The sequence below is a fragment of the Accipiter gentilis genome, chromosome Z (assembly GCF_929443795.1).
Source record: "Accipiter gentilis chromosome Z, bAccGen1.1, whole genome shotgun sequence".
Classification (NCBI taxonomy): Eukaryota; Metazoa; Chordata; class Aves; order Accipitriformes; family Accipitridae; genus Astur; species Astur gentilis.
Genome location: NC_064919.1, coordinates 78,081,835 through 78,099,958, shown reverse-complemented (window position 1 = coordinate 78,099,958; position 18,124 = coordinate 78,081,835). Strand labels below are relative to the sequence as shown.

The window sequence follows — 18,124 nt, the reverse complement described above, 5'->3', positions numbered from 1 at the left end:
CAGGGAAGAAGAGAAGAAGGACTAAGACTAAGGGAAGAAAGACTAAGCTAGCTATGCTTAAGAGTCTCTTTTATAGTGACTGTTACTACTTGCTCATGTGTTAGATATAAGGCAACTGTGATAACTCCATGTTCACTTTCCCTAGAAACTGTTCCTGCAACTCATTTTGGCTTCCCTTTCCATTTTGTCCTTATTTACCCCTGTGCACTCACCCTCAGGAATTTATAATGCAGTTTGCTCTTCTACATGTCGAAAGTGCCATATCTTCCTCCTTTATCAGCAGCCATGAGAACTGGATCTCTCCAGACCTAGTTGATATCTTTCCTAAGATTCCCTTTCCCAGTTCATCCAAAATGCACCTGCAAAAAGGTTACTGATTGTGTGTGTGAATTTGACTGTCAAAGGGGACATGACTTTGATTTTTTTTCCTCTTTTAAAGGTTCTATTTGATTGCCAGTGACCAGGTTAACTCTGCCTCCCAGGTTTTCTCTGTTCACATCTTGTACCATGTCCCTTTTGAGTCTGTCTCCCCTGGTGAATCTGGGCTTATTTTAGCTTTTCCTGACATCCTTCTGGTCCTTGTGAGCTTCTTAAGACAAGGGTTGGCATGAAGTTTCCACCTGTGAGTTCATCAGTGCATAGCAAATACTTGCAGAAAGAGCAACCCTCTTTAAAGTATTTCTTGGTGAGAAAAGTTGACGCAAAGGCAGCTGATGGACAGCGAAGGGTTTGCATTTTGAACGAAAGCTGAAAAACTGCATGGTATGTATATTTGTACTCCAGCTGTGTAAGTCCTTCGAGAGGATTGAACAATGATAGAGTCTGTGTTGGTGTGTCTCTTCCAAATACATATTTAAGAAATCCTCAGGATGCAGAAGTCTGTTTGCAGCAAGTGTGATTCCTAACTGCTTTGCTCTGCAGAAACTTTTGAAGATAACCTTTAGAACAAGCTCTACATTAATTCCATTACAGGCCTTAGCACATGTGTTTTAAATACAGATGATTGGATTAGCTCACTGCATTTTTTTTAAAAATGAGGGAAAAAAAGGATTAAAGGAAACAGATTAAGTGATGTGAAGGATGATGATTAGATTTGCTGTCCTCAGCTCTTGGCTCTGTAATCCCTGGGTACATTTCTGTTGTGCTCCAAGATCTGTATGCATTAGGAGCTCCCTGCAACAAAAGCTAACCTGTTTTGTGGAGATATGTGCACATGAGCCCAGAGTATAACTCTTGCTTCTAACTTTTTTCATGGTGTTTCCCCTTATGTTCTATTCCTAAGTTCTGGATAACATGAGCTCATTCACCTCACCAAGTGGTAAGTTCATGCTCCTTGGTAGAGTTTATAGTTGTGAGTAGGCAAAGACTTTCATCTGTTAACCGTAGTTATAGCACTTTGGATGTAGTTGCTAATATTAGCTTTAGTGTCCTGTAGTTTTATGCCAGTGATGAGGAGATCTGCAAACAAAACTTTGAAGACCATACTGCTGCTGCAGACGTGGAGGGTATGTGCTGTAAGGAGACTGCTGTTCTGACTAGTCACTCCAGTTGTTTTTTTATGGTACCCGATACACTGAGCGGTTCTGGGCAAGAGACCCTTTGCTGGGTCCCAGGCATTAAGATGTAGATGATGTCTGATGAAGAAAAACTGCTGAGGTCAGAGCTCCAGTTCATGTGTGACTCTATACCTTCCCTCCTGGCTGGGGTGATGCTTGAGGATCTCTGGCTCTTTCACTCTGCAGTGGCAGTCAATTTTCTTCTAGCTTAAAGGCCATGCAATGGCTTTGGTTTAGAAAGAGTGCAGGCCTGGCTGCGTGAAACTGCCCCCTCCCTCCTTCCAGCCTGATGCTTCCACGTTGCTCTCCAGTAAGCAGTGTGGAAGAGAGTTGGGAGGCTCCAGTGGGAGATGGCTTCTCTGAGCTGGAGAGCAGTGCCTGGCTGTGTGAGTCGTTCTCCTTTTTCCCTACAAGTGGCAGCTAACCGTGCGTCTCCCAGCTGGAGCTTACCCCCATCTGCACTATGCAGCCTGTGCAGGGCAATATATAAATCCTAATTTGTACCTCGAATACAGTGCTTAGGGGCTTCAGAACCAGAAGTCTTGCTAGCCTGTGGATGTTGCAGCATGTGTCCTTTGGGGACCTTCTGAAGAGTTAGATTGCTAATGTGTAAAAAGATTGCTAATGTGTAAAAAGTTCAAGTTGTAAAAATGAAACACCTATTTTCTATTTAAAATATGTTCAGCCACTGGTAGCAATAGTCATGACACCAGTGTGTTTGACTGCTGGAAGGGAAGTGCATTGCAGACCTGTCTTATGCCTTCAACTCCCCTAAGGAGACTCAGCTTCTGAGACACAGCAGAAGCTCCAGGATTTACTGTGCTTGTTTTGTTTTCTCTCTCCCCCAAAGCAGTGACAGCTCAGGGCACCATGAACAGCACACCTGGCCCTTCCCTCCTTGCTGGTGAAGGCAGTACAGGACAAGGCATTGAGAAGTGTCCCTTGTTCCCCATAAACCCAAGAATAAAACAGATCAGATAGACATGTTGTGTGGCCCAGGATTGGCTGGCAAGATTGTGCTACCCTGGAGTCACTGTAGTGTAGAGGATGATTTTTCAAGTCGTACAGTTAGCTTCACCTCTCTGACCCAGAAAGCACAAACACCCTGAGCAAAGAGGGCTTCTGCTCTTCCTTACTGGGAAGACATTAAAAGACAGTAATAGAAAATCAGTGTCAACCTTGACAACAACATTTCATCTTATCTTGGACACATTAGCATTAGGAGAGTTGCAAATTGGAAGCATCTGTGATAGGAAGAGAGACTGAGTAGACTTGGAGGGCAGGATTGAAATAAATCATTCTGCTGCATTCTCATTTCTAATAAGGGGAGGGGGATCAGATGCATACACAGATACCAGCTGTCTAAAGTGTTAACACTTAACCAGCCTCAGTACCTATTAGAGTTTTTTTACAGAAATTCGGCATTATTTGCTAGAAATTAACCCATGGAAAGTAGGCTGACAATCAAGAAAAAAAGTGCACAGATTAAGGATTTGGTGGAAGTCCTTTTCTCTGCCTGAAAAATAGAACTGGACATGTCATTAGAAAGTGTGCTGCTAGAAAGCAGTTCCCTATTAATGCCTTAATAATATGGCCTCAGTGACCCTAAAAGCTCTTCTCCAGAGGAGACTGCTTGCAGATGAAATCTGCTGAGGAAATGTGAGAGACTTACAGAAAACTCTGTGGTCTTTTCAGGATAAAACACAGCAGTTGCTGCAAAATACCTGTGCACTCTTCTGCTGTTGCTGCCGCTAAGCTCTTTAAAAACCAGCAGGTTATAAAGCAGAACAGAAATGTGCTGAGACTGATGTCTCCCATGCTCTTCACTTTACTTCTTCTAAAATGGGTTTTCAAAGTATACCTCTGGCTGATGTGTTTCCATGTCACCTTCAAGTGGTCTTAAACATTTCCCTTTACAGAGAAAGCAGCTGATCAAAACTGTGCAGGGTCCATTGAAAGGGGGAAGGCAGATGGTATGAACTGTTGGGGATGAAGGGGTTTGGGGGCTTTGTTGGCTTTCTTTGTCCTCCAGCATGTTTGAGCTGTTATAGTTCACTTTTGTCTTTTCTTTGTCAAAAGCCCCACCTTTCTTTCGAATACGTAAAGTTCTCTTTTATGGTGGTAAGACCTTCTTTCTTTTACTTTCCTGTAGTTTTATCCCCTAGGTGTGAAGCCTCTTCTTTACTGTTTAGATGGCTAGGTAGTCCTAGTAGCAGTCCTTGGGCTTACACTTCTGTGGCTGCTTTGTGTCTTCCTCTTCTGCAACTTAGTAGTGTTTTAAATGTTCTAAAAAACAGGAAAAGGCTTAAATTACTTGCTTATAGTGCACTGCTTAGTTTTGAGGAAATAAATCTGATTTGAGTCCTTTTTACCTCCAAGTCAGACCTTCCCTCTGCAGGAACAGTGCTTTCCCCATGCAGGAATAGCACCTGAGTGGCAGCACATATCAAAGTTAATGAAGTTATAATTGTCCATTGATTTCCTCACTCACACAGGGAGCTAAGCGGGCACAGTTATTGCTGTGTTTGTTTCTGGTTTTAGATCTGTGGACAGAGCTTTGCATTTTTTATTTTTTTTTTTTACAACTGTTCTTGAGGGAGGCCAGCAGTTCAGACACTGAGTACACTCATACTTCGTAGTGCTCAAGAAAGATAGTAGATTTATTAATGTAAAAGAGGAATGGACTTTCCTTGGCACCAGTACAAGCAAATTCACTGTGGAGCGTAGCAGATCATAGTACATGTGAAATAGTAGCGCATGTAAAGTAATTTGTCCATCGAACCATCACCCCTGGGGACTATGTCTCTCAGATATTGGGCATTTTAATTTCTTTAAAACAAAGGTTGGGTGGGGTTTTTTTAGATTATATCTGTGTGGATCTGCTACATGTAAATTAGAAGGAAATCTGTATTACACTGTTACAGAGTTTTGCAAACAACTCACTGAAGATTTCTACTGCTTAGGAGTTCACAAGGCTTATGGAATAATTATGCATGAAAAGTTCTTTGGGTTTTGTGTTTTCAGTTGGATAATTCATAATTTATTTGGCCTTTCTTCTTGTGCATGTTGTTGAAGCTTCAAGAGAGATGTGGAAGTTTCTTAATGTTTTGAAATAGCTGCAAGAATTCACATTTACATGCAAATAGATGATGATATTGTAAGATAATCTTGTCTATCAGGTCACTGGACCAGAAAGCTGGGGCCATTTTACATCATTAAGACATATCTTCTGCTGATGAGTATCAGTAGCATGTATTGCTCATGTGTGCATATATCTACCAAGTTACTGGATACGTGTGCTAAAGTCTTAGATTAAAGCCATTCAAAGCTAAGAGAAAGACTTCCACTTTTTAACATAGTTGGATCCTGTCTACATGTCAGGAGTGATGCCCTTGGAAACTTACATCAATAATGAGGTAACCACATAACAAGTAGGAAGACAAGTCTAAAGTAAAATTTGGGGAAAAAAACCCTGACTCTAAGCCAAAATCGTGTTTCAGTCTCATATCTCATACTGTAGTCATGGACTAGCAGCTTGCTGTGATGCTAGAGTGAACAAAGGCGGCCGGCACAAAGTGTATTCATGCTGTTGAAGCTTGGCAGAAGAAAGAGATGGATATGGACAGGTGGCACTAGGGAGCAGCAGTGCAGAATTGGTCAGCTGATAATTCAGGATTGCAGCACAGGCAAAAGCCAGCTGCTGAGTCCTCTTAGCATCACAAAAAAGGAATTAATTTTATTCTTTTCAAGGAGGATTTTGAAGTAAAGCAGTACAGCAGAAGGAGCTGCCTGTGTAAGCTCGTGCGGGGTGGCTTGGGAGAAGGTGCTGAGATGCTTTTGGGAGAACTTAACAAGTAGTTTAAGAACAGAGATTATGGGCTGGTCAGAGGTGGGACTCAACTGCTGCAAGACGGTAGCATAGACATAGGCTGTGAAAGGCATTGGGAGCAAAGACATGGAACATACATCTCTCGTGAGAGAGAAAGGGTAGCAGTGGTCTAGGGAGATGATCTCTACAGAAACATAGGTCTGAGTATGGCAAGTGCTTTAGCAGCATAGATGTGTGGGAAGGGTTGTGTTGTGGAGGCATGTGCGTTATACAGGGAGGAACTGCATTGTCCCAACATAGGCTGGGTACAAAAACATAACAAGATGTGGCAGGAGGAAGAGGCTCAGCAGCAGGTAGATATGTATGGGTTGCTTCAGTGGACTGTGCTCAGGAAGGCAATACAAATAAGAAAACAGTTGCCTTCTGAAAGAGAAGTGTCATGAATTTCTCCAAACTGGGGATCAGGGAAGGCTCTAGCTCCTGTGTAACTCATTTGAACTTGCTTGTGACACACTGTCAGACTCTAAGAACTTGATGCTTTCCACTCTTTTCTCTTAGGGGATGTAGTGTAACATGTTGGTATTGCCTTTGTTTATATCTAGGAATGAACAGATTTGCTCTTCTTGATTTGTTTCCTGCAAAGACAAAATCTGGACTGTCATATGTTAAATGGAAAGGCTGCAAGAGATTGCTCTATTTTTATTTCTTTGACAACCAAAAAAGTCTTTAACAAATGGAAGTATTAATTGGAGCTACAGAAATAAATTGCAGAGCCCCAACAGTCAACCACCAAGAACCCCTGCCTGCTGCCAAAATCCTGTGTCATGAAGATTTTGTGGCACTATAGGTGTTTCATCCTCAAAACCATTGCATACTGCAGACATGCTTTATAAGACCCTCCTGTGCCTGATGCAGTGACAGTGGTAAATTCAGACCTAACTGCTTTTTTTCCTTCCTTACAGAGCATGAGAAACACAGACTGTGTAAAAGCGCAGACTATATGAATTTACACTTCAAAGTGAAGTGGCTGTACAATGAATATGTTCGTGATCTGCCTGCCTTCAAGGGAAAAGTGCCTGAATATCCAGCGTGAGTGTGTTATGTCTCCTATAGTAAATCCCCACTATCTGTCCCCTTGTGTTACCTTGAGGGTAGTCATTTGGTTCTCCTGTGGCTGCCTTCATGATACACTATTTCTTCATTCCTGATTTTCTGTGTTTATGTGCATGTTTGTCCCTCCTGGTGTTCTGTGCCACTGTCCCTGACACAATTCAATCCTTTATTGTGCAGTATCTCCCGAGATCTCAAAAGCTTTCACAATGGCATAGACAGTCTTTAAGCTACTTCATGCGTGCAGTGTGGGCTTCGGTCAATTCTTGAACAGGAGACTTCTGGATGTATGCTTACATTCTTGTGTTAAGAGATACAGCTTTATCTGTTTGTATGTATGTATATGAATGTAATATGTATACACACACAACATGATTTGTAAGGAAAGATAATGTTTTCTTTTTTTTTAGTAAGACCAGGTTGCTTAGTTAGAAACATCAGATAAGCTGTTGCTCTTAAGCTCTAAGCAATTGTTCACAACTTTTATTTAACTTTAAAAGAGCAGCAGTGGATTTATGAGCCCCCAAAGTTGTCTGAGCAACCTGGAGAGAATACTGTAGCTGAAGTCCCACACTCGGTCTAAGGCAAGAGCAGGTGTGTTGTTTCTGACCAGTGTTTAACTGGTTTTCAGAACCTTTCAGTGATGGTTGCTCCACATCTCCTTCAAGCAGCTTTTTTCCCTGTGCTTCACTGTTACCCCTCCATTTGAGATCTGGGGGTTTAACGCGCTCCCTTTTTTCCCCCTCCAAATATTTCTTGCTTCTCTTTGAGCTTGTTCTATCCTGTCCTACCAGCCTGGGCATGGAGAACAAATTGTTCCTGTTTTACAAGAGTAAAATGCTTTTCTCATGCCCCTTCCCAGTCTGGTTCCCATTTGTTTCCAGCTTTCCTTGGAAGTGAGATTTACTCATCTCTCTCGAGCTGGTCTGTGTCTGAGCATACAACACCCAGTTTTAAAGCCTGATGTTTCATCTAGACCATGCCTGGCATTGCCTTTCAGGCAGTTCTGCTGCTCTCACCTGCTGGGTTGATAGCAGCCTTTTGGTTTTTTTTTTCTTCAGTGGTATTGTTGACTAGTGATGCTTCCAGTGGGCCACAGACCAGCTCCCAGGCACCCTCAACAGAGCGTCCCACCTAGCTGTTCTTCCCATCCGGTATATGACTGTTCACTACTGTCTAAATGCAGCACTTTGCACTTGCCCCACCTGAAAAAAACATCTTGGCTTGGACTGTGTTTCCAGTTTGGCATTTTGAATTCTCTTCCCATCCTGTGGTACACATAGTCCATCAAGCTTGGTGCTAGCTGCATACTAATAAAACTTGAGGCAGTTGGTGTAATTGCTTAGCTTGGGCTATGGGTCTTGCTTAAGAAATCAGGTCAGTGAGAGGCATTAACTCAGTCAATAGGGTGCTGGAGCAACAGTCTCAGAAGTCCCATTCTCTTTGCTGTGCCCCTGAGGCTGTGCCTCTGAGTCAGTGCAGTCTCGGGCAAGCCATCAGATATTCTTAATCTCTCTTTTTCTCCTGTGTAATCAGGATAATGATGCTCAGTTTCATTCTGCAGTCTTCTGCAGGCTGTTCTGCTCTGCTGGCCTTTGTGGTAGAGCTTCAGCGCTCATGTACATTTGCAGCCGCTGGCTTTGTTACTTCACTTGTATTTAGTACAATAGCCACATTGTCAGACACAGGTGATGTTTATTTCAACCATAACCTTCACCTGTCATGAAACATCCCCTTGGTATCAATTACAGCAATGTGCTCTTGTCCTTTGATTTGCTTCATCACAAGTATTTTTAGTCTTGAATCTTCCTTAACCAAAGGAGTCCACGCATCACGTTTGCACATCAGTAAACACTTTAGATGAAACTAAATTGCTGCTGTCTAGAGAACAGCTGAGTTGTCTGTCTACTCGACAGACAAGAGGCTATCCACAAACTTGCTTTTCATTTTGAAACAATGAGGAACCATGTTTCTGATAGCCTTGAGATATGATTGAATAAAGTGAAGGCTCCAAAGTATTAGAGCTGAACTTTTTATACTCCCCTTATTTTCTGAAATTCAGCAGCAGTGTCTGAAACTGAAGTAGCAACATAGCTGGAAGTGGATCTTCAAAACTTCCTTTCTTCACTTTTAGCTGCCAGCTAAAAGCTGTGAAGTGTCAGTTTCCAAAAAACCCTAGCTTTTTCAATGTATAAATAAGTGTTCTATGTTTTGTTTTAATACTGATGTTAGCATGCAGCTAGTATTGTAGCTTTACTGGAGACTACCTCCTCTCTGGTAGGGGAAGGCATTCCTTCCTTTGAAATCCTGTCTTATTCTTCTGGCTCACTGCATCAAACATAGTATTTATTCTTTTAGTCTTTGAAACCCTGCCTGCCTTCTTGCCTCTGCCCTTGCCAAGGCCCACAGGATGTTCATTGGGTACCCACATGCATCAACACAGCAAATGAACAAGATTAATTCACCTGTAAAGTCTGAGACCACAGGAGCGAGGATCATGGCCAAGCTGAAATTGCAGTCTTTTGTGTTACATTACTGTTGTGCAACCAAGAGAGGTAAACTTTCATTTAGTCACAAAGCACCACTCCCTTTCCTGGCAGGCAGGATTGAGGCATATTCTGTGCAAACCTCGTTTGGAGAGGTTGTCTGTGCCATCTCGAGTCAGGCTGTGCTGACCCCTGCAAGCATAGAATGTCTCTGAAGCAGCACCATGAGCCTCTGCCTTGTGTGCTGGTGCATGAGACATTACGGTGTTTGCTTCTAGATCAGTAATTGAAGCAGACAAGGAAGAAGATATTTGCCATATAACCACATTTTTAAGCTATTTCTGCATGAAATCAGATTATTTTTATTAGTTTCTGTGCTAGATAATTTTGAATATCGTTTTGGATAGGTTGCGTTCATAGTGCCTTGAGTCCCCCATCACTTGCTCAGCAGCCCAAGACCTGAGGGTAAAACACTGTAAGGGGTATTTGGCCTAAGGTGACTCTAGGTTTGTGTTACAGCTCAAAGCACATTTTGGTCCTGATTGTGCTCCAGGACTGGAAGTATTTATAGATGATTTGTATCTCTTGTGTTTTCCTGCCAGCCAATAAAGGACAAAGTTGAGGCTGGCTTCGCAAATGTAGTTACAGAATTTCCTGACTTAAGTGGTTCACTTTGCACTTAAACATTTGTATTAAACCTCTTTTGGGAGGTGATGCTTTTTTTATTGGGAGGGGGAGCAAACACACCACCACCACCAACAACTACTCAGCATTACATTTTTGCCTTGCCACCTTTGTTTGGACAATTTGGTGAGACAGTGAAATACCTACCCACTTGATTTTGTGTATCAACATATGGTAGCCATAAAAATGGGCAATGATTGTTCTCAACAGTGAATGGCCCTTTCTTATGAATGTGGTGCGATAACTAAGGATGAACGATAATCAGGAAATTGCTCTACTCAGAGTGAAAATTGTGGCTTCTGGCACAAACAAGTAATCCTCCTTGTACATGGACCTATGACATGTGAAGCAGTCAGCAACTTGCAGCCTGGGAACTGTGAAACAGATGGAAGATGTGTAGTTGCTTCCTTGTAAACTGCCTGAGTTCTTTTCTAAGGATTGAGCTGTTGCTATAAAATATGCTACTGTAGTTTAAAACAAAATGTTGAAAGCTCAAGAAACTTGCAGCAGACTCCAAAATATGCTGACTTGCAGGAGCCTGAAGTGCCATTCAAAAAGAATTTTTCCAGAATACAGGAAGTCCATATGTCTGTGACAGTGTTCCACTGTTGCTGCCTATATTAAATAGGGCTGCACAGACAAGTTGCTGTTGGCATTTAACACTGTGTCAGTTATAATTTCCAATATTAGCACTGATGTGCTTTATATTTCAAAGTGTAGAGAGTATTTAAGGCTATCTAGTGTTCTCTGTCTGTGAATTTGCTCTTGATCTCCCTCTCATGTCTGGCACATGCTTTCATGTTCTTTGCAAACTTAGCCCATAATTAGTGCAATCTCTATGAACACAGCTGCCTGTTTAGAGGAGGCTGTACTCTGTGAAGCTCATGTAATAATCTCTTGTATGAACTGAAATCACACATGGGCACTTTTTTCCTTTATTTCTGAATGCTGTTTAGTAATATTTGAAATTAAGACTTACTTCAGCTGTGGTTTGTTGGCACTTACACACAACAAATCCTAGACATATTTAAATAAAGATGTAAGTGCTATGTTGTTGCTTAAACAGACACACCCTCCCCGCCTCTTTTGTACTCTGTGAATATGTCCCACAGAGCAGAGAACAGAAGGATGACCAGCTGTAAGATCCCATCACTGAAGCCGCTTCTTACCTTGCCTATTTGGCCAAGGTGGGATTGTGCAGAAGCCTTCTGTTCAGTGTAGGAGGTAGCTCCAGACACCACCTCATGTAAGGCAACTTCTTGAGATACAGCAGTGGCTGTTTCAACCACTGTTTGAGCAGAATCTTAAATTCTGCTCTACCATTTAGCTTATCCTCCTAAGTGAGGAGAAGGAACAGAGACAAACTTTGCTGTCCTGCCTCTACTACCTGCCTGTTTTGGAGACTTGACTATATGTTGTGGTTTAACTCCAGCTGGCAACTAAGCACCATGCGGCTGCTCGCTCACCCCTTTCCCCCACCTCTGGTGGGACGGGGAGGAGAATCGGAAAAAAGTAAAACTTGTGGGTTGACATAAGAACAGTTTACCGAAAATAAAAAATAATAATAATAATAGTAATGAAAAGGAAAATATCAAAGAAAGAGAAATGAAACCCAAGAAAAACCAAGTGATGCACAATGCAGTTGCTCACCACCTGCTGACCAATGCCCAGCCAGTCTGCAAGCAGCGATCTGCCCCTCCCAGCCAACTGCCTCCAGTTTATATACTGAGCATGATGTCATATGGTATGGAATATCCCTTTGGCTAGTTCAGGTCAGCTGTCCTGGCTATGGTCCCTCCCAGCTTCTTGTGCCCCTCCTTACTGGCAGAACATGGGAAACTGAAAAATCTTTGACTTAGTATAAGCACTACTTAGCAACAACTAAAACATCAGTTTATCAGTTATCAATAACATCAGTTAACATCAGTTATCAATATTATTCTCACAGTAAATCCAAAACAGCACTGTACCAGCTACTAGGATGAAAATTAACTCTGTCCCAGCTGACACTAGGACACCATGCTCCAAAGCTATGGTCCAGCACTTAACATGAACTAAGTTTGTGCTCCTTTAAAAGAAAACAGTAAAGAACTGCTTACAGGGCTGGCCAGTTTCCTGCAAGACCTAGCAGACATGCTGTGCTATCACCAGAAGTTAATCTTACCCAAGCATCTTCACAGCGAGATCAGCAGCCTGTAGAAATGGGAGAGTGTTCTAGAGAAGGCTTGGGGAAAGGGAGAGCAGGATTAAAGTGGAGAAAACTAGCCTTGATTCTCCCTCCTAGGACTCCAGAAATATGTCTATATCTGCAGATAAAGTGGCTGAAGGCCCCTGCAAAACAGGAGCTTCTTTTCCTCCCTTTATACTCTTTTGCATCTCTCATGTGAAAGATGGTACACCCAAATGGGCAGCAGGATAGTGTGCTGTCTCTCTTGACATGCAGAGAGAGTGTGTTTGGAGGTCTCCTTTGTCCTGTCCAGCACATGGGTGAAAGGGGAAGAAAAGACAAAGTGCTCTGAGATGATGCAAAGTTAAAGGTGATGCTCAAGGGGGAAAACCAGGATGCTCAAGGGAAGGTACCAAGGAAAAGGAAAGATGGGAGGAAGACAAATCCAGGTCAGGACCAACAGTGTGCAGAGTCTGGACTAGGCTGTGTTCTGCTGGTTGAGCCCAAGTGATGATACATGCCCTGCTCACCAGTGGCTTGCGTACAGGTAGGAGTATTTTGGGGAACTTTGGCTGCACACACAGATAACAGCATTCAGATGTCTAACAGTGGTGAGCTTTCACAAGGCTTGCTGAAACAGCAGCACTGTCTTGAGTCTGGTTGGGGTGCTGTTTCTTGCTGTAACTTGCTGTCTTTCCCGTCCCTCCTGCAGGTGGTTTGAGCAGTTCGTGATGCAGTGGCTGGATGAAAATGAAGATGTTTCCTTAGAATTCCTGCATGGTGCTCTGGAGAGAGATAAAAAAGATGGGGTATGTAGGTCACTGTGAGTGGAGGACTTGGCGCTATATCCTTCGGTACCCAGAACCAAACAACACTAAATTCAGCTGTCATGCAAATGGAGGATGCAGCCCTTTTTGCTTGCTAAACAACTGGGATACTCAGTTAGTTTAGGACTTTTCTCTACAGGTCACAGAGGGCTGTTTAATAGCAAGGTGCATATCATTCATTTATGTCTGTTCTGTTCTGCTGCTGTTAATCTGTCAGCCAGTGGCTTGGTACTCTTTCATCTCTCTGTGTTTGTGAGAGGTAATTGAAATATAAGGCACTTTGCATGTAGTTAGTCATGCAGTGAGAATGTGACCTTAATCCACTGACAGAGTAATCTTATTCTTAATTTGCTGAGTATTCCCGGTGGAGAGCAAGAGCCTTCCCATTTGTCCAGTGACTGTTGGTGCTGTAGTCTGTGATGCTAGTGTAAGCGTTCTCTTTAATAACTAAATTTTAAGAAAATCTAAAAAAAAGCTCTTTGCTCTCTCCTTTCCTCATTAACTGATATGCAAGCTGTGCATTTTATTAAGAGTCCTAGCATCATGCTACATTTCCTTGGTGCTTGTCGTGGTATAGTTGGTGAAGGACAGTAAACTTATAACCCAACAGAATTGGCTATTTAGCTCCTCTGGGCGTTTTGGAGACCTTTTGCCTAATGCTGGGGAAGATGTAGGTTTTTCGTAAAGTTGTCCTGCCTCCAGTGTGGCAGATGATGGAGACATGAAATGGGTGTGTTTCAGATCTTTCCATTTGAGAGTGACTCTTTGTACTTCTGTTCTAGTTCCAGCAAACATCCGAGCATGCTCTGTTCTCTTGCTCAGTGGTGGATGTCTTCACCCAGCTCAATCAGAGCTTTGAGATCATTAAGAAGCTCGAGTGCCCAGACCCTGTCATTGTTGCTCATTATAATAGGAGGTTTGCTAAGGTAATGTCCTCAACATCCAGCTGTTTATCTTTTCCTTAGTGGGATGCAAAACAGTATGATGTTTCTTTTGTTTTATTTCCTGGAGTTCTCCTGCAGTGATAGAGGACAAGTAACAGTGCTTATATGTTGTTTTTGCAGACTATTGGGAAAGTGCTGATGCAGTATGCTGACATCCTCTCCAAGAGCTTCGAGTCCTACTGTTCCAAGGAGAAACTGGTGAGTCATGCTGAGCTTCTCTTCTGTGCTGAGGAATCACATAATTGTCCTGATGAAACCAAGTTTCTCATATTGCTCCTGACCATGTTGATGGTGTAAATATCTTCAGTATTGTTTTTATCATCATTTGTGTGCTTTTGCAGATTGAATTCTGGCTTGGCTGTAGAACAAAACTAGGTCCTGAAGTTGATCTGTGTGATTTGGAGGCTGTCAGGTCTCCTTGAAATTAACTTCCACTCTGCCTGTCTGTGTTTCACAGAGGTGATTAAAAAACAATTTAAAATGGGCACAGATTGGTCTGTAGATCTGGTGCTTAGCAGCGCTCTTGGTTTACAGTTGTCTCCATCTAATTATCTTGCTGTTTAATCCTGAATTCAGTAAAATTCTATGTATTAAATAAAACAGGGCCTTATATTTTTGAACGCTGGGTCTGTCCCATGCTGATTTTGCTATCACCCACACCTGTATTGGGGATGCAACTCCAGAGGAAAGAGTCTATTGCTCAGGCTGCCCTTGACTGTTGCTCTCAGGCTTGGCCTGGCGGGACCCGGCTGTGTCTCTGAATCAGCTTTAGCTAGCAGTTCCCCTTCTCATCTGGGATGTACACCATTCACAGTAGTACATTGCAGCATTAAGAGACTGAAGGTGACACAGCTTGGACTCTTGCAGGGCACAGCAGGAGCTGCAGAGAGTTGGGCCTTGTCCTGAGACTGATTTCTTGTCAGCTTGTTCTCTGTTTGTGATAAAGCTGAGGAGAAAAATACAACAGCAGAGATATCCTTATCTGGGGATTCTATAGCTGGCCATTCCATTTCAAGCTGGACTAAAAATTACTTTTCTCTTTTACATTTGAGTGCTGAAATCTGTGCATGCCCTACCTCCTGTTTGACCCTCAGATCTGCTGGTACTTGGGGAAGGGTGTTGAGGCACAGACTCTACCACTGGTGAAAATGTGTTGGCATCCTGAGCAGTAACAGGCACCTGCTTTTGTCCCTTCAGCCCTGCATCCTGATGAATAACATCCAACAACTGAGGGTGCAGCTGGAGAAGATGTTTGAAGCCATGGGTGGTAAAGAGGTAAGAACACTAAGGGACTGAGTATTACTCAATTCTACTGCACTGTTACTAGGTTATTTGCATCATACTGGTTCTTGAAGACTGCAGTCATAAGGAGAGCCCCATGGCACCTGGCACTGTAATAAGTGTGAGGGGACAGCCATGCCTGAAGCCTTTTCAACTAAATTTATCATAAGATGCAGGAGTGAATGTTTTGAAGCACAGAATAGCATGGAGAAGGAAATAAAAGGTTACATACTGTGCTCACGTGGGCTGGATGTGGGCATGGCTGGTGGTTTCACAACTCTGAAGAAAGACAGATAGGTCTGAGAACGGTTGACATTGAATCATTTTATGTGGCATATAAATGTGGGACAGTACCTTTGGAACTAAATGTCCAATATCTAATATATTGCAGACATGCAAATAAGAGTTCTGTACTCATGCTTTGTTGCATACTCAGACGTGTCTATTTGTTCTGTGATGGCCATTTTTACAGAAATAAGGTTTTCCTCCCCCATATCACCATTTCTGTTCTGATATAATCCATGTATCTTTTTTTTCTCTTCTTTTTTCATTGCTTTTCAAGATTCGGGAAGATGAAGAAAAGGCTGCTGATGCTGATGTTAGGAAAAAATTATTTTCAAAGCCTAAGTGCATTTTCTTCGGTTGTGTTGTCGTAGAGCCTGTGCTATGACCTGTATGCCAAGAGGAAAGTCAGCTTTGCTGATGGGCAGCTCAGTTCTTGCCTGTATTGCTGTTTCAAATCTTTCTTGTGCACAGTGGCAGAGTTCTATGAAGTGACAAAAATCTCAACAAATAGATTTACACCATGAGGCAAGGAAAACTGCTGTCGTTATTTCGCATATGATCTCAACAATCCTAATTTCTGAGCTCTACATCAAGAACTAGCTGTAATAGCAGTGGTAGCTAAATGCTGATTTTTCAGGAAAAAATAAACTTGTGATGAAATGTTTGTGAATTGGTTTATAATGTTTTAATCCATATGCACCATTTAAATGCATTTAAATAGATTTAATCCATTTAAAACCTTCCTCAGGAGGTGTAAGTAAGGCAGAACAGAGGTAATGAATCCATTATTTCCCCTGTACTGTGGAATCAAAAGAAGAACAGGGGGGAGAAACCCAGACTGTGAGCAATAAAACATACAGGAAGAAATGTGGCAAACATGCTAGGAAGCTGGGTTTTGGAAGTGATTTTTTTCTTTTCTTTTCAAATGCTGCTTGTTCACTTCATTAGGCTGCCGCTGATCACCAGAAATAAATTGTGTTAGGTGCCTGCATTATTTGCTATCCCCAGGGGTTTCCCTCTTGGTAACTATGTCGTACTTTGCTTCTTGACTTGAAACCTGCCAGGTCCTCTGTTTTGCTAGAGTAAACAAGGTCTTGTCCTAGTCTGAGTAGTCCTTTTTCTGATACAGGTTGAACCTGACCAGTGAGTAACAATCACTGAGTGAGACAACAGCTTTGAAAATATAATGTGTAGACAAACATGCTGCTGGAAATGTATTATGGGTTTTATCTCCTTCAGGAAGGGCAGTTCTTACTTTCTGTGACAGATTTGAATATATTCCTCTATACATCACACAGTAGCTTGCACAAAAGTAAGCATTATCCTCACTGCTCTACCCAAAAAGGAACTGCTTCTTTGGGGGAGTAAGAAAGTAGCATAGTGGTATGTCCTGGTTGTCTTGAACTGTTGTTCACCTTTTTTGTGTTCTCAAAGCTGGTGTTGAGGACTAGGTACCAAATATTCCATTGTTCCTGTGGGAGGTATGTTAGACATACCATGTGTGAAGCCAGACCTTGGGGATTGGTTTCAGTTAATGGGTGCTTTGGCTTCATCTGCTTCTGATTCATAGATCCATCTCCATCTCCAGCTGTAGCTGTATAGCACTGCACAACTCTGAAAAGCTTTGAAATACTGCTGCTACCTAGTGCTCTTTGCCAGTGGGTCCAAAACACACTCGTATAGAAATCCATATCACTTACTCCCTTTTGCAGCAAGGGAAACGAAGGGACAGGGCTCATCCATAGTCACCCTGCAGTGTAATGGCATAACATGGAACAGAAGTGCTTGCCCACTACTATTTCTTGAGATTGGGCTCCTTGATATAGTGCCTTCTTTTACTATTTTTTTCCCCCAAATGAGGAATTGTACCTTTGCTGCCCCCCCCCCCCCCCCCCCCCTTATTCTTTCTCCAATTGTAGTACTCAGAAGGCACAAAATGGCAAAAATTGCCCAGCGTCTCTGGGTTTAATGTGTTGACATCATTTGGTCTGTGAACATTACTAGTCAGAAACAATAAGGACAGCAGCAGAGCTTTGAGAGAGCTCTGTGTGGAGGGATTCTCTTGGGTCTGTGCTTGAGATCTCAAGGCATATATATATATTTGCACACATACATATACACACAGGCACACAGAGAAAGAAGTATCTTAAATGATTTTTAGGATTTGTAATTAATACTTCTATTTCTCTTCTGAGCTGTGTTGAAATCACAGGATCAAAACAGCTTCACTGTGGCTCACTAGCATTCTCAGACATTCCTGAAGCATGTTTTGGAAAGGCAGCATTTATGGAGTGGCAGGTAGCATTAAAAGCATAATGAACAGTGGAATCAGGTGGTGAGTCGTGGATGGAAATTGGGTACATGAAACCTTTTGAAACCTTTGATTCCTCTGAATCATCTCCAATACACCCACAGAAAGGAGATTGTAATTTAGCTCAGTGCTAAAGCTGGCTCTATTGATTCATTGCTAGTGTTTGCCTGAACTTGGCCCCATTTATTTAATTATTCATCCATTATCTTCTAAAAACTAATGTAACCTGCATTTTTTACCCATCTCTGCAGTTTTCCTGCAAACTTCAGCCTGCTCTGTGTGCTGTCCCTGACACCAGAACAAGCCTTTCTCATTTCGCTCAAGAGAGATGGCTTTCTGCAGTCCATTATTTTGCTTAGCTTTTCATGAGTTATGAACTCATGGCACAAAGGTGCTGTACTGCATTGCCCACTGCTGGAGTCTAGAAGTGCTGTGGAAGCCTAGTTTAAAACATTTCTGCACATTTTTTTTTAATCCAAAGTCAAGCATGTGAGGTGAGTGTCAGAGAGAAGCACTGCTTAGGGAACCCAAAGAATTAGCTGCTGAGTAGCAGCAGATCATCATCATACAATTTTCATGCCTTCAGTTTCAAGCTATTCTGTATAATTAATGCTTCAGGAAACTCTCCTCCAGCCAAGTTAGCC

General features: G+C 42.4%; 1 protein-coding gene across 8 annotated transcripts in view; it reads left to right on the top strand.

Annotated features, from left to right (window-relative positions):
• The window catches only part of UNC13B (unc-13 homolog B), a 137,877-nt gene that overhangs the window by 88,127 nt on the left and 31,626 nt on the right, over window positions 1-18,124 (top strand). For 4 of the 8 annotated variants that reach the window (XM_049795323.1, XM_049795318.1, XM_049795316.1 and 1 more), the window contains 8 exons: window positions 1,283-1,318; window positions 3,636-3,677; window positions 6,348-6,474; window positions 12,545-12,641; window positions 13,442-13,585; window positions 13,724-13,801; window positions 14,801-14,878; window positions 15,447-15,482. In XM_049795323.1, coding sequence (XP_049651280.1) covers window positions 1,283-1,318; window positions 3,636-3,677; window positions 6,348-6,474; window positions 12,545-12,641; window positions 13,442-13,585; window positions 13,724-13,801; window positions 14,801-14,878; window positions 15,447-15,482 — 638 coding nt within the window. The remainder of the gene's footprint in view (window positions 1-1,282; window positions 1,319-3,635; window positions 3,678-6,347; window positions 6,475-12,544; window positions 12,642-13,441; window positions 13,586-13,723; window positions 13,802-14,800; window positions 14,879-15,446; window positions 15,483-18,124) is intronic. The other 4 variants (XM_049795321.1, XM_049795320.1, XM_049795317.1 and 1 more) reach the window with 3 other exon arrangements.